Raw genomic sequence first — 16,854 nt, 5'->3', positions numbered from 1 at the left:
CTGTCGGGCTGAGGAGTCGTTTTACCATATTTTTTGTGATTGCCCATTTTCCCAATTTCTCTGGTCTTCTTTCTCGAGTTTATTTGGGGTTGGTTGATAGCATCACAACTCTCTTTCGAATATGAGTATCTGGTGGAAAAACAAGGCGAGAGTTGTCTCTCTCACGGAGGTGTGGATTTGTGGTTTTTCCCTTATCTCTTATTTTATATGGCCTGAGAGAAATTCTAGAAGATTTGATGGGTGATGTTGCTATCAGTCTTTAGTTTGGTATTAGGTTATTAGGGAAATTTCTTTTATTTTCTCTTCCAAGCCTTGCCAATCGGTAGCTTTGCAGGACTTCCTTCTAGGAAGGAGGCTCAACGTTCCTTTGAGTCCCTGTGGCCCGGCTCAGTCCTTGGAGGTTTGGTCTTGTCCTTCTCCAGGATGTGTGAAGTTAAACATTGATGGATGTTCCCTGGGTAATCCAGGAAATTCAGGAGCTGGAGGTGTCTTCTGTAATTCTGATGCTCAGGTTATTTTTTCTTTCAGAAATTTCCTAGGAGTGGCGACTAATTTTGAGGCTGAGTTCCACGCTTTTATCTTGGGTTTGGAGTTTGTAAAATCCTAAGGCTTCTCAAATCTCTAGATTGAGTGTGACTCAGTAGCTGTTTTCATGCTCGCTTTGAGGGCGGTGGTCCCCTGGTTCCTCTGCCAATGCTGGTATGGTCTGTTATCGTATTTGGGTTCGATTGCTTGGAAGATTTCTCAATGTTTCCGAGAAGCAAATCCAATTGCTGATTTGTTTGCTAAATCGGCAGCATTGCATCAATGTTCTTTAGTCATGGTTTCTTTCCCAGCCTCGATTCAGGACACCCTAGTTGTGGATGCCTAGGGTAGATCAAGATTTCGTCTTGTTTATTCGTGATTTTTTTGTCTTTGATCGAGGCATTTTCCTCTTCCGTTGATGGCTTTGCCGAAGGTGGGAGAAGATTAGGTGTTTGCTCTTGAGGGGTTTTTGTCCTCTATTTTTGTATTTTTCTTTTTCTTGGTTGCTTTATTAATATATGATCCTTTAGCGAAAAAAGAAAAAAAAAACACAACACTACTACTTCCCTCCTTTTATTCTTTTATTATTATTTTTTGGACACTATATTTTCATATATCTTCTTCTTGTTCCTATTTGGATTATCGAAGAATTGAATCTCTAACAACATGCAATTTGTTTCCAACATCCTTCATTGTTAATGGTTGGGAATTTGGGTTATATATCTTTAAAAAATGCCTTCTTATCCAAAAATTAATAAGAGGCCTAAAATATGATGCGACTCCCTGCATTGGCATCAAGATTCCTGCATCAACTTTATTTTTTCCATGTGGTACATTTAGGTGGGCTCACCCAGTCATGGTCCCCTCTTCTATTTATGACATTAGTATGCAATAAATGTTCTTAACAAAAAAATATATGCAATAAATGTCTTACCAAAAAAATATATGCACTAAATGGGCTTTAAAGCATGAACACTTTTTTTTTTTTTTTTTTTTGTAGAAAAACATTTTATTCATAGTCAACATGTAAAACACATGGAAAGAGAAAAACACATCTCCAGAATCCATGGAATGGAATTGAGCCAAATCGTCGTATATGTCACTGACAGAGCCCTCCAAGTTTGGGAGACAGCCACACTGTTAATCTCCCTTGAAACAAAGTTAAAATTACAAGCAACAAAGATTAAAAAAAAAATTAAAAAAAAAAAAAAAACAATTTAATACAATTTCATAATTTTAACAAAAAAAAGCACAAAAATACTACTTCCCTCCTTTTATTTTTGTTTATTTTTATTTTTATTTTTTTTGACAATATATTTTCATATATTTTCTTCTTGTTCCTATTTTGATTTTCGAAGAATTGAATCTCTAACAGCGTGCAATTTGTTTCCAACATCCATCATTGTTATCCGATTTCTTGGTAACAGATCAGAACAAGAGAGACCGATATGAATTATTGGAACCAAGCTTTCTTTGATTTTTTCTTCAGCATTGCCACTTCTACTCCCTTGAGGGATTATTGGTGATACCTGTATTTCATTTCTGACCTCCTCTTCTTCCAAGAACATTAGAGGATCTGCAATCTCCATCACTCGTTCAGGCCACGCTGCTGTAGCAAATTCATGGAGACTTCGACCATCTTTAAACATGTCATTAGTGGGACTTTTGCCTGTAAACATCTCTAGTAATAGGATCCCATAGCTGAATGTATCACCAAGTATCGACACTTGGGCTCCCATACCGTACTCTACAATTCATCAGGATATATTATTATATCTTTTAGTGATTAAAGTAAGGTTGTCAAAATCAACCGAAACCAAACCAAACTGTTTAAACCGAAAGTATAAAATTAATTGTTTAATAAATGGTTCTGTTATGGTTTCAAAATTGATACCATTTAATTAAACGATTTAAATTGAATCGGACCGTGTAGTTGAATACACCGTTTAACACTCTTAAATGTACAAAAAGGAATAAAAATCAAGCAGAAACCGTTTACCAAAATCGAAACTATGAAAACGTTTAATAAATGATTTGGTTATGGTTTCAAAATTGAGACCCTTTAATTAAAGGGTTAAACCAAACCGAACCGTTTAACACCCATAGATCAATTCAAGAGGAACGTTATCACACTAACAACATATGGAAGTTTAATTAACAGATCAATTTAGAAATTATGGAAGCACTTTAATTGGGATGAAGCCCATACCTGGAGGAACGTACCCAATAGATCCTTTTAACTGAATTGATATGCTTTGACTGTTGGAAGAAGTAATGGATCTTTCGGAAAGAAATTGTGCAAGTCCAAAGGCACCAACATGAGCAGTCATATCTTTGTCAAGAAGCACATTGCTTGGCTTCAGATCACAATGAATGATTGGTGTTTCACAATCAAAATGAAGATATTCCAAGGCAGCAGCTACATAGAAGGCTATGTTTAACCTCTGAATAAGGTTTAGAGGCTTCATTTGACCAATTCTTGGATGCAACCATTCGTCGAGATTTCCATTGGGCATGAACTCGTAAACTAGAGCATTGAATTCCTTCCTTTCAAAATCAATACTTGAGCAGACTGTCAATATCTTGAGAAGATTTCGATGCCGAATGTTTTTCAAGGTCTCGCATTCAGCTGCAAAACTTTTAGAAGCTCCTCGTTGCTGAAGGTTCAATACCTTCACAGCAACTACTGTTTCACTTGCTTGTAGAACTGCTTTATACACAGAACCAAAGCTACCAAGACCAACCAAATTATCCTCTGAGAATCCATTAGTTGATCTAAATAGCTCCGAGTAAGAGATACGCAATTGCCAATCATTAGAAGAAGATGCTGCTAAAGCTCTCTTCCGTGGGCGTCTCGTCCAAAAGAAGATAGTAACGAGACATGAAATGACAACAATCGTCAAAATCACAATAGGAAGTATGATTCTTATACTTGATGCAGAATCCTTCCCTCCTCTATGAGGGCCTTTTTTGGAGCATCTGGGCAATTGTAGTTTTGGCATACCACCACAGAGACCCTTGTTTCCAACTACTGAAATTGCACTTGCATTTGCAAAGAGACCTAGATTTGGTACATCGCCTTCGAAATCATTGAAAGAGAGATTGAGTTTCTTCAAGAATAAGAAATGCCCTAGATATTGTGGTATCATCCTAGAAAGCTTATTGCGTGAAAGATCCACTTCGTCTAGTGCTCTTAAAGCCTCAAAGGAGAGTGGAAAAGATCCTTGGAAGGAGTTACCAGCCATGTATAGGCGTACCAAGCTAACACAACTGCCAAGTGTGCTTGGTATTTCACCTGAAAAATTGTTCTGAGACTTCCAACTCCATGAGATTTTTCAAGTTACCTACTTCTACCGGTAACAAACCAGTCTAAGAGTTATGTTTCACTGCAAATGAAATGGAAAGGGAAGAAATACTAATAACTTCTTTTGGTATGGTACCATTTAGGTTATTAAAAGAGAGGTTCAATTGCAGCAAATTTTGACAATTTCCAAGACTGGCAGGTATGTTTCCTTCTAAGTTATTCTCCTCCATGAACACTTTAATCAATTGGGTCAAGTTGCCTATGGAGGAAGGAATTAGACCCGAAAATCTGTTATTATTCAAATACAATTCCTGTAATTTCTTAATCTTCCCCAATGTATCAGGGATACTACCACTGAAAATGTTTCCACTCATGCCAAGTAGTGTCAGATTGACAAGGTTACCAATCCACACAGGAATGCTTCCATGTATCATGTTTGAACCCATCTTGAATCGGCTGAGCTGAGTGGAGAGATTGGTTATAGAATCGGGCAATTTGCCTCCGAGGCGATTGATTTCTATTCCCAACATTTGCAGATTTGTACAATTAATCAAAAAGGTGAGGAAGTTTAGGTCACTGGATTGCCCACTTCCGAGATGATTGTCATTAAAATTAAGTCTAATTAAACGCTTTAAGCTCCCTAGACTCACAGGCACAAGACCAGTGATTCGGTTCTGGGCAAAATCAAGTATCACAAGCCCAGAAGCATTCGACAATGACACAGGAATTGATCCAGTAAAATTGTTTACACCTCCAGCAAATACCTCAAGATTAGGGAGAGTGAGGCCTACATCAATGGGAAGGCTACCCTGCAAACGGTTTTGTGTGACAGAGACGTAATAAATGGAGGAGATATTGTAAAGTGACGAAGGGATCTAACCCGTGAGCTCATTACCATAGACTTGAAATTTTCCCAAGCACCAAAGCCGTCCAAGGTCATGAGGTATGTTTCCATGGAAACTATTTTGTTTAAGATTGAGTATGGTTAGAGATGAAAGATTTCCTATCCACGGTGGGATGCTTCCTGTGAGATTGTTGACTCCCAGGTTGAGAAGTCGTATCTTGGAGAGTGAACTAAGCTGGTCTGTGATATACCCTGTGATTTTGTTGTAAGATACTTCTAGGGTTTTGAGTTCCGTGCAGTGAGTGAGCTTGAGAGGAATCTTGCCTCCTATGGAATTATATGCCAGACTGAGATTTTGTAGAGTCTCAAGCGACCGATTTCTTGAGGAATCTCACCTTGGAAACCATTATTTTGTAGATTGATTGCAAAGAGGGAGGTAAGATTTCCAATGAAAGGAGACAAAGATCCAACTAACCTTTTAGATTCTAAGTTGAGAACAGTAACTCTTTGGGTTGCAGGGTTGCATGTCACTCCGGTCCACGTACAGAAATGGAGAGAATCGTTCCAAGAGTTCATGATGCGTAGTGGGTCTCCAATGATTCCATCCTTGAAGGCGAGTAAAGCCTGGAGATCGGAGTGGTTTCCAATCTTGGAAGTTGCAATTGAGTGATTCAACCATACGCAAGAGAGGAAAATAGATCGAATGAAGATTGACCTAAAGACTCTTATCAGTCTCACTTCTGGCTGATGATGATGATCCATTGAGGTCTTTGGAGTTTGGATAGCCTTGCAGAAAAGAAGCTAGGTTGCAAATATATGTGCAATTCTAGAGAGTCAGTGGGGACCACATAGCGTTACGCATAATAAATTCTCTAATGATCTAATTAATGTCTTTCGTTTGTGGAATAAATATTTCAATATGGTACGAGAGATTGCTAGGCTCTTGTCTTTACACGTTCGTCGAAGGGTCTTTATTAGGGCTGCAAGTTTGGTCCTGTCGGCCCGAACCCGTCCTGAGCCCGAACAGGGCCTGGGCTAAGATTTTTGGCCCTGAGGACGAGTTAGGGCAAAAAATTCGTGGCCCTGAGTCAGGGTCGGGTCGGGTCAGGGTTGAGACCTCGGGTCAGCCCGACCCTAATTTTGACCTCGAAGAAATTTCTTTATCTATAAAAAAATAGAAGGTATTATTCATATAAACAAGCGCATAGCACAATTGGCAATTTGTGTTGTGTAAAAACCACTTATTATCAAAAGGTCTTGGGTTCAAGCCATCTCTCTCACATCTTACATAATCTATCTTAATTTAATTATTGCAGGGCCAGGGCCCATCAGGGTCAAGGTATTTAGGCCCTGAGTCAGGGTTAGGGAGGGCCTGGGCTTAGCTAAGGGGACTCAGGGTTGGGCTAGGGTTTTAAAAAGCCCGGCCCAACCCGACCCTGTTGCAGCCTTAGTCTTCATGCCTTAAAAACGTTGATGAATGACACTTCCAAATATTCTAATAGAACCATGCTGTATTTACCATGGTTCAAGCATCTAAAATTTGATTGATGAATCGTCCAATTTAGAATGGAAACGGTAGAGTCCGATCTCGATTCCTATGGATTCTAATCACAGATTTTGGAATTGAAATCAGATTGGCCGATATGATCTGATCTAATTTTCTTTGTTGCATCATACCGATTCCAGGGTTGATTCCCGCTTGTAGGGCCGATCCCACTTCTACATTAAAATGGATTGGAATAGAAAACCTTGACGGACTCGATTCCTATGGATTCTAATCACAGATTTTGGAATTGAAATCAGATTGGCCGATATGATCTGATCTAATTTTCTTTGTTGCATCATACCGATTCCAGGGTTGATTCCCGCTTGTAGGGCCGATCCCACTTCTACATTAAAATGGATTGGAATAGAAAACCTTGACGGATTCAATCCGATTCATCAATTCGACACTTGCGAAACAAAACAGTAGAGTGAATTTAGACTCAATAATCTATCAAAAAAAAAAAAAAAAAAGTCTCGACAAGGATAGGTTCTAACCTTATTAATGTTCTTTTTCTTCTTTTTCTTAGCATTAATTTCGAGATGTGGAATGCCCAGAAAAACTCATGTTGCTGTCGAGATCTTCCTCTTGTGGTTCGGTTCAGGCCTACACACAGTAGAAATAGAAGATAGAGTGGGTGTCCCCCCCGGAATTCGTTCCCGGGGGACTCTCCGATGCCTAAGTTAGATCTTAGAGTAAAACAGTAGTTAATGGGGCCAGAGACGTAAAACTTGGTTCTGGTCTGAGCCAATGGAACAGTAGTAGGAGCGATGGGTGCAGGTCTCTCTTTCGTTACCTTAACTTATTTGGGCGTAGTTTCCTTATTTATATGGCGTTGTCTTAAATGTCCTTCTTGTTCTTAGGGTTGTGTATTCCTCAAGTTGGGCAGGAGATCCGAGCAGGAACCGTTAACAGAATTTGTCAGTACCTGAGCTAGTGTTTTCAGTGATTGTGCTCTTGGTAGGCCACATGTAAAGTTCCTTACGCATGATTTCAGCATGAGACAATGGCTGAAGGTCCAACAGGGTTGTGAGTTCTTATTTCCTAAACCATTCTTTGGTTTTGTCCTGTTACATATGTCCTTATGCTATTGGAGATTGGATTTTGTATATATCATAAGTCCCCCACTCCTTCAAGTCTTGTAGAAAGTTGGAGTAAAGTAGAAGTTTGAAAAATCGGTGTGGCTCAAGGCATAGTGTGCTCTGTTGCTTTTCTTGTTGATATATCATAAGTCCCCCACTCCTTTGAGTCTCATACAGGGTCGATGGAGTATGATATTCGAATCTATTGTTCAGGCGGGAGGCTGTCAATCCTTTGTCATTCGATAGATGCGGGAGTGACAGTATTCTTTCGAGAATCACTCGGTTGGGACTCTCTGGTCTCTGTTAGATTAGAATCTTTGGTCTTGTCATTCATCAAGCAGCCCTTCTTGATGTTGGTTTGTCATTCTTTTTTATTAGGAAGCGGCTTTGACGAGCTTCAAACTTGTCAGTAGTTAATGCGGGCATTTTTTTTAAATCATGAAATAGGGCATGTGATGATCTTGGTCGTTCGCTGCTATGTATTTGAACCATTGGATCTGGCAAGTGGTTTCTTGTTGAAACGTATATATGTGTGCCTCTTCTCTTATGGGGGCGTTTCTTTAGCTGCAAGTTATCTTTCCCAGGTTTCTTCTTTGGTTCTTCAAGTTTTTGTCTTTTTGTGAAGTTCTTCAATTTGTTATGTTGTGATTTTTGCTATCTGTCTTCTGGGAGAATGGGGGGGGGGGGAAAGGTATTTCGAAGCCCATTAGGGGAGATGACACTTCTACCGGTGAGTTGGACCGTTCTTCGTCTAGAGAAAGGGGTTCTGGTGACTCTTCCAACTTGTTGTATCCTTCAGGCCAAGAATTGTCATCGCAGAGCCCTGAGAAGAGGAAATCGGAGTCCAACTGAGGGGTGGTCACTTGGTAAAGGTCCGAGGGATTTTCACTTTGTACTTGAAGAGAAGGATTTGGATGCCATTAGGGTCAAGCATCACATTCCAGCATCGTCAAGATATCTTTACCCAAAAGAACAGAGATGGCCCTGTCCAGGAGGCCTGGAGCTGCTATTTTCTATGAAGATATGTTCCTATCTGGTCTGCATTTTACCTTGCATCCCCTGTTCGTCGGTGTCCCTTGCCATTGTGGGATTGCTCTAGTTCAACTATCTCCCAATGCTTGGAAGTTTATTGTTGGATTTGTTGTAGCTAGTAGGCAGAACGGATTTGATCCTTCCGTCAAAGTCTTTTCTCACTGTCATGATAAAATCACAAGGGGAGACACTTTCCTGGTATTACTTTTATTTACTCCCTTTTTCCTACTTTCTTGCTTTTTTCCCCTTTTGGGAGTATTTTTGTTGCTTCCATCTCCTTTTGCAAAATATGATTCTTATACTTGATGTAGAAACCCTCCCTCCTCTATGAGGGGCTTCTTTGGAGCATCTGGGGAAATTGTAGTTTTGGCATACCAACACAGAGACCCATGTTTCCAACTACTGAAATTGCACTTGCATTTGCAAAGAGCCCTAGAATTGGTACTTCGCCTTCGAAATCATTAAAAGAGACATTGAGTATCTTCAAGAATGAGAAATGCCCAAGATATTGTGGTATCATCCTAGAAAGCTTAATGCGTGAATGATCCACTTCATCTAGTGCTCTTAAAGTCTCAAATGAGAGTGGAAAGGATCCTTGGAAAGATTTTCCTTGGAAAGAGTTACCAGCCATGTATAGGCGTTCCAAGCTAACACAACTGCAAAGTGTTTTTGAGTTCAAGTTACCCACTTCTACTAGTAATGAACCAGTCAAAGAGTTAAGTTTCACGGCAAATGAAATGGAAAGGGAAGAAATACCAATAACTTCTTTTGGTAAGGTATAATTTAGGTTATTAGAATAGAGGTTCACTTGTGGCAAATTTTGATAATTTCCAAGACTGGCATGCATGTTTCCATCTAAGTTATTCTCCTCCATGAACACTGCAATCAATTGGGTGAAGTTGCCTCTGGAGGAAGGAATTAGACCTGACAATCTGTTATAGTTCAAATACAATTTTTGTAATTTCTTAAGTTTCCCCAAGGTAGCAAAGTTACTACCAGTGAATGTGTTCTCTTCCATGCCGAGTAGTGTCAAACTGACAAGGTTACCAATCCCCACAGGAATGCTTCCATGTATCATTTTTGAACCCATAGTCAATATGCTGAGCTGAGTTGAGATTTGGAATCAGGTAATTCGCCTCCTAAATGATTGTTAGCTATACCCAATACTCGTAGATTCGTACAATTAGTAAAAAATGTGAGGAAGTTCAGGTTACTAGATTTTCCACTTCCAAGATGATTGTCATTGAAATTCCATCTACTTAAGCGCCTTAAGCTCCCCAGACTCAAAGGCACTAGACTAGTAATACGGTTCTCGGAGTAATTAAGTATCTCAAGCTTATAAGCATTTGACAATAACACAGGAATAGATCCAATAAGATTGTTTATACCCCAAGTGTATACCTGAAGATTAGGGAGAGTGAAACCTACATCGATTGGAAACGGTTTTGAGTGACAGAGAATAAATAAATGTGGGAGATATTGTAAGGGGATGATGGGATCTCACCAGAGAGCTCATTAGCGTAAACTTGAAATATTCCTAAGTGAGATAGTTGTCCAAGGTCATCAGGTATGCTTCCTTGGAAACTATTTTGTGTAAGAGAGAGTATGGTTAGAGATGAAAGATTCGCTATCCACGATGAGATGCTTCCTGTGAGAAAGTTGACTCCCAGGCCGAGATATCGTATCTTGAAGAGTGAACAAAGCTGGTCTGGATGTAACCTATGATGTTGTTGTAAGATTCTTCAATGATTTTGAGTTTCATGCAGTGATTGAGATTTTGTAAGAGTCTCAAATGACCGATTTCTTGAGGAATCTCACCTTGGAAGTCGTTATTTTGTAGGTTGATTGAAAAGAGAGACGTAAGATTTCCAATGGAAGGAGATAAAGATCCAACCAACCTTTGAGATTCTAAGTTGGAGAACTGTTGTGAATGTTACCATTTTATAGCCGTTATCTAGCCATTGGCTTGTGGTGTATGAATGAAATTCTCTTTTTGTCTTTGTGGATGTAGGTTTAATACCGAACCACGTTAAACTCCTTGTGCCATTTGTTCTTCTTAAATTCTATATGGTATCAAAGAAGAAGTTTGGAACTTAGAGATCCCATCTTGATGACTAAGCTCAACACTTGCTACAGCTGTTGCACTTAAGCATTATTTCTTGAAAGCACAAAGAATAATTCTCAAGCCTTAAGGCGTTGCCACTTCTGAACAAGTGGAAGTGACTGTACATCTTTAGTAATATCCCTTCTTTTTTCCCAGATGTGAGTTGTTCTCTAACTCAATAAGGAGAGAACAAGATAGGAGGTCGTGAGCACAAGAGAAGTCGTTGGAGTTTTTTTCTCTCGGTTCTCTTAGAAAAAGTGAACTACAGGTGCTTACCTAGAGAATTTTTTTTTCATTTCCTTTTTCTTCCATTTTTTGTCTCTTGCAATTCCGTTTCTTCCTTGTGGTTATTGTTGTTCTTGCTAAGTCTCTGTAGGAAAATTTTTGGTTAAAGGATCCTTCGCCTAGAAGTTTCCTTGGCTTGAGAGAAACTCTCGTAGATTTGACTGGCGGTACTCCAATCATTCTCAAATTTGGGACCGGATTTCCAGGGAGATTGTGGTTATTTTTTCGTCTTGGCCTTCTCAATCCCTTTCCATCCAAAATTTTTTGTTAGGAAGCAGTTTGAATATTCCTTTGAGACCCCATGGCCCTTCTCGGATTTTGGAGATTTTTTGGTCTCGGCCATCCCCAGGTTGTGTTAAATTAAATGTTGATGGTTGTTCCCTGGGCAATCTAGGAAGATCAGGGGTAGGCGGTGTCTTCCTTAATTCTGATGCTCAGGTTATTTTTTCATTTAGGGAATTTCTGAGGGTGGCAACTAATTTTGAGGCTGAGTTCCATGCTTTAATTCTGGGTTTGGAATTTGCAAAAGCCGAAGGCATCTCTGATCTCTAGATTGAGTGTGACTCAGTGGTAGTCTTGATGCTTGTTACCCCCACTGGGTTATCCTGATCCACCACAAGCTGAATCTCACCACGATTCTCAAGGTTTGAATTACTTAAATTCTCCACGTTATTTATACCAACATGGGAAGTTTCCAAAGTGGGAGAGATTCCTTGAGAGGGAACCAAATCATGGCTTCTCCTATTGGAAGGAGCAGAATTAGGAAAGTTGTCCAAGGAACGGCGATTCTGAGGGAGATCAAATTTCCTTGTAAGGAAACGCCATCTTGGTGATTGTCCCCACTGTGACGGACCTGGGCAGGAGGCGCAACAGCCAAACCAGGCTGGGAACCACCAATACCGCCACCACCAAGAGATTGCCTCCCTCCACGAGAATTACCGATAGAAGCCTAAGGCAAATCACTAGGACCAACTTGCCTACCCCTATTCAAACTGTCATCCCCTGGCGTAACCTGCTGCACCTTAGTAGCCTTGGCTTCATCCTCCTTCTTCTGGCGATAACCATTACTCATATGACCCACTCTCTTATAATAACTACATCGGTCGAGTTCGTCTTCATAGACAATGAACTGCTTAAAGAAATAAGGAATCTCTGAATGGGGCTGCTTTCGTTCAACTTGGAATTCATAGACCCTTGAATAAGAAGACGAATCTTCCACTTCCACCAGCATACGGGCAAAATGCCACATCACCCCATTCCGAGTACGCCTGTCTAGATCCACAGGCTGACCAATAGCCTTGGCCATCGACAGAAGAACGTCTTCATGCCAATATTCAAAAGGGAGATCTAGAAAGCGAACCCAAACAAGTTTCATATCCACATGCTTGTCATGAATACAAAAATCCGGCTTCCAACGTTGAAAATGAATTAGTTGCCTATCGAACCTCACAAGAGATCTTCTCTACATCTGAGACATGTCACATTCCTGTGAAAACTGGAAGACGAAAAATCCTCTCCCCAAAGCTATCATAGACACTTCCCCCTTGAGAGACCATTGCCCCCTAGCCAAAGCACGAAGATCTTGCTAAGCTTGTTGATAATCTTCTTGAGGAATAACAATCCTCATAATATTCCTAGCCTGAATCGGAGAAGGTAGGGACTCGATATTCACCTTTTCAGGACCACTACCGACCACTGCCGCATAAGAATGAGGTTTGGCGATCCCTACTGCACCATCACCACCCTTCCCCTCCAACGTCTTGGCATCCGAATCACCTTCCAAATCCCCCTGTTGATCGTCACCAGAGAGAGAGTCATCATCACCTACCACCACTCCCCGCTACATACTTCCTCTTCAAGATTGGAACTGCCTTTTTTTTTTGTTAAAATAATGAAATTGTATTAATCTTTGGTTTATATTTACATATTTTTCCTATTTAAAATGTTCATGAATTAGCTTTATGAATAAATTTGGGTGTAATCTAAGAATTCAAAGTATGAAAAACCAGCCCATTTATTGCATATCAGCATCATAAATAGAAGAGGGGTGACCCTACCTAAATCTACCATAAGAAAAAAAATAAAGTTGATGCTGGAATCTTGATACCAATGGAGGGAGTCACATCATACTTTAGGCTCTTATTAATTTTTGGATTGGAAAGCATTTTTGAAAGATATATAACCTCCAATTCCCAACCACTAACACCAGATTGCAAAAGCCAGCCCATTTATTCCATATCAATGTCATAAACTTCTGTTGGAAAAGGAATTCAATTTTGAATCAGAATTCGATTCCCACTAGGAAAACCCAGAGGTAATTACTCCATCACTTAATACTAGGGTTTTTCAGTATATAAAGATATGTTGTGAAAAACCTTGGTAGACACTCATAATTTTGTTGAGGTTTTCCATCTTCTCCAGTTTCCTTCTTTACCAGTCTCTGATCAGGGTTTTGGCAAAAACCCAATTGATTGTGAAGGAGTTTGCATTCAAGGGAACGCAAAGTTGTACGTGTCCGTGTGACTCATTGTGAAAGTGCTAAGTTCATGTGGAGGCTTTGCGTGTCACACCCGCAAACCACCCCCTAGAAGGATTCGGCTAGTGACCTGAATACCTGAAATATTCGAAGACCTCAAGGATCCAGATGTAGTATTTACACGACACAAACACAATACCATATCAAGATAAAAGTATCTCATTGATCAGAGTGAGCGAAAAGTACAATTCACAAGTTTATATATATATTATTTACATTCAGATCCCCTTTTTCTCAAACAGCCTGGATTTACATAGTTTCATCCATCGGGCCAGAAACAAGCTATACTAAAATATTTACAGTGGAAATACATTCGCCATAAAGAGTAGAGTTTTAACAAAAGAAAACAAATGAAAAGACTACGCCATCAGTCCCAGTTCTCCAAGTAGTCCCCTTCGCCACCATCGTATCCACCTGCAAGATCATCTAAAAGAAAATATTCCATAGGGGTGAGCTCCACCGAGCCCAGCAAGTAAAGCATAGACCACACACAAGCAATCACACATACAAAGCAAAAATCCTAATGCATGGATTCAATTTTAAACCTAATTTTCACCTAACAAATAATGCCTAAATCTCTAAGTCGTACTACGCCAACAACTCGGGAAAACAGACTTGGGTCCGTCATCTCAACCCAAGCCGAAATCCTCAATTGTTGCTAGGAGCCCACACCGATCGTAATCCCCAGATCCCCCCATGGGTAGACTCCAATAACATAGCCTGGACCCTACCCCGATATTTCACACACTCCTCAGTGACAGGGATCTATGATCACGTAGCACCTGGACCCCTGCTGGTAAGGGTTGTAGTACCAAGGAATGACGTCCCTAGCCATGTGCAGACTATATGGCATAGTACCAGGTGTATAGTGCTCCCGCATCCCATACTACGACGCGCCATACCTCTTGTTTCCAAGCCGTCTACAACATCTATTCTAGCATACAAATCACACCTTCAAACATATCCCACATTTCATCATAATTCCACAATTTCATAATCATAAGATATGAATGAAGTAATTAATAAGACAAGTTCTAACAAGAATAAATTCATATATATGCATGTTTTCTGATAATTAATCTAAAATGATAAACACTCCAAAATAAAATCAAGGCCTGTCCCCACTCACCTGGCTTTAGTTGATTTTGCGCTGCCGGGTTAGTTCACGAGTCGTTTACCTGTAGGTTCAATGATCCAAGAGTTAGGTCCTAATATTTATAAACCAAACATATATATTAGGCGATATTCTAATGTTTTTGGAGTTCCAATATAGGTTAGGGTTAATTTAAAACAGGTTTGAAGCTAAGAGAACACCTGACAGCAACACTGGTCTGTGTCTCTGATTGACCAGTGACTTCCAACAGAGACAAACAGTAAATGAAAAATTGACTCAAGAGTTAGGTTTCTAATAGTTATCAACTAAACATTCATGCTAGATGATATTCTAATGATACTGAAATCCCAAGATAAGTTAGGGTCGATTCGGAATAGATTTGGAGTTAAGAAACACCTTTCAATAACACTGGTTTATGTCTCTGGTTGACCAGTAACTTCCACCAGAGACAACCAAAAATAAAAAATAAAAAGGAAAACAGAGTTTTAATTGAGGTTTTGGGTTGGTATTCCCCAATTGACATCAGGGATGATTCCTACAAATAAGATTGAGTTCTTGTGACTCAAAATAGGCTAGGGAGATGGGCAATTTGGGGAATTGGGGTTAAGTTAATGATCATGGTTGTTTAGATATGCAAGAAATGTTCAAAATTATTTTACATGAGTTGAACCAATTGAGTATGGTTGGGAACTAACTTATACAGTAGGATTAAACTAAATAGGGTGCTAATTGATGGTAGCACCATCAATCTATGACCTAGATGAAACTTCCTAATAGAGTCTAGCATATAAGAAGGTAGCTTAACTACCAAACAAGCTTCTAATTAAACTCACACCCATGAAGCTGGGTGTTCAGATTTTCTCAAATCAAGGATAAGTTTGATACAGAAAACAGGGTAAGGGAAACTGAAATTTAGATAGCATCAGGTATGGATGAAAAAACTCTTACCAAAACAGATTTTCTTTTGACTTCAGCCTTCTTCTTCTCCTCTTCTTCTTCTTCTTCTTCTTCTTCTTCTTTCTATTTCACTCAGCTTTCGTTCGTTTAGAGCTGAAGAGAGGTGAATAGTGGGAGAGGTTTTATTTTTATATAAGTGTATTAGTCGGTCTCCTAAATCTTATCTCTATTTAATTAAAAATGATTATTTAGCCATTTTTGTGTACGAAGGTTAAGTAAACGGGTCCCACGTACCAACGTTGTTGGATAAACATTTCAACAAGCTAAATGAGATGCGACGACAAGATCCCCGACTTGAGGCACCGGGTCCCGCACTCCTGAGACAGGAATCTGCAGTAACAGTACTCTGCTTGATATATGTGGTTGACCAGAAGATCCACCAGAGTGTGTTTTATGTGCTGACCAAGTGTTGAAACGCCTCGAGTTTGGCGATTTCACATACAAATACATTTCTAACAATGTTTTCATGCCCTAAATACCTAAGAATTATGGTCAGAGTTGCTTACCCAGAATTGTACATTTATTTGTGAACTTTGCAATTGCATGGGGGAGGTATGCGTCGTTTTATCGGCAGGTGACGTATTGATGCAAGAATTCCATCTTCCGTGTCTACTCGCTCAAACACCCAATCCACGTTCCACAGGGTACACGAGGGCTACAACTTCGGGTTCCGGGCCTACAATTAGATTCGGGTAAAAAAAGCCAAGCTGTAACATTCTCCCCACCTTATAGAAATTTCATCCTCGAAATTTGACATGTTTGGGGGTCCGTACAAGTGAGGACAATCACATTCATCTTTTTGCCACCCAGATGTTCTTTTATCGGGGCGATTACTTCATAGTACCTTTTTGTCTTGTATGGGCATGCTACTTTCGTTTGATTGAGCTACCAACGTTCAATTCTCAAATATCCAGCCCTCAACAAGTGATGTAAATCACACTCAGGTTTGGTTAATCTAAGACTCTACTTAATATAAAGACCCAAAGGAAATCGAACCCCAAATGTACACTTCAATAAATCAACTGATCAAGTTATCCCCGTGTATTCCACCCACTTTCTTACAACTTTGGGTTATATAGTATAAGTTTATACTACCTTGCTTACAATTCTTTTTCCTGTGAAGACCTTCACTTCATGTTCTTCAATATCTAACTCAACTTTAGAATGAATAGGGTATTAATGGGATCACTACTGTTCACTCCCAATGACAGAGGGGATATTCGGTGATCCATTACTCCACTCATACCTATTGTTGAACAAGGTTTTGTCAAAAATCCTTCAGTTCTAGTTCCTTTTTGTCCTCGGTTGTCCTTGGCTACATTAACATCCATTTCCATCAGAGCATGCTGGAGTTGAATTAGGATAGGGTCCTTTGGGAGCCTTAGTAGGTGTCCCAGACACTTATGAAGTCATAGGTCTCTTCTTAGACCCTGATCGTGTTGCGTTCTTAACTCCTTGTCCTTCTTCTACAAATTTATCGGGCACAAGCAGTGTGTTATATACAAGAGAAATCCCTAGTATGGGTTGT

At 39.8% G+C, this 16,854-nt stretch overlaps 2 protein-coding genes across 2 annotated transcripts; both read right to left on the bottom strand.

The window, feature by feature from the left end:
- Positions 1–1,865: 1,865 nt before the first annotated feature.
- LOC122649665 (probable LRR receptor-like serine/threonine-protein kinase At3g47570) lies at positions 1,866–5,272 on the bottom strand. Its single transcript, XM_043842899.1, has 3 exons — positions 5,149–5,272; positions 2,735–3,820; positions 1,866–2,272 (listed from the first exon to the last, which is right to left on the bottom strand). Exons 2-3 carry the CDS (start codon positions 3,768–3,770, stop codon positions 1,866–1,868), a joined length of 1,443 nt encoding a protein of 480 aa, XP_043698834.1. The 5' UTR covers positions 3,771–3,820; positions 5,149–5,272.
- On the bottom strand, positions 3,895–9,420 carry LOC122650535 (LRR receptor-like serine/threonine-protein kinase EFR). Its single transcript, XM_043843940.1, has 3 exons — positions 8,706–9,420; positions 4,725–4,789; positions 3,895–4,638 (listed from the first exon to the last, which is right to left on the bottom strand). Exons 1-3 carry the CDS (start codon positions 9,418–9,420, stop codon positions 3,895–3,897), a joined length of 1,524 nt encoding a protein of 507 aa, XP_043699875.1.
- Positions 9,421–16,854: the final 7,434 nt, after the last annotated feature.

This window comes from Telopea speciosissima, chromosome 2, assembly GCF_018873765.1.
Source record: "Telopea speciosissima isolate NSW1024214 ecotype Mountain lineage chromosome 2, Tspe_v1, whole genome shotgun sequence".
Lineage (NCBI taxonomy): Eukaryota > Viridiplantae > Streptophyta > Magnoliopsida > Proteales > Proteaceae > Telopea > Telopea speciosissima.
Note: the sequence above shows the minus strand (reverse complement) of the source record. Positions and strands in the feature narration are given on the sequence as shown.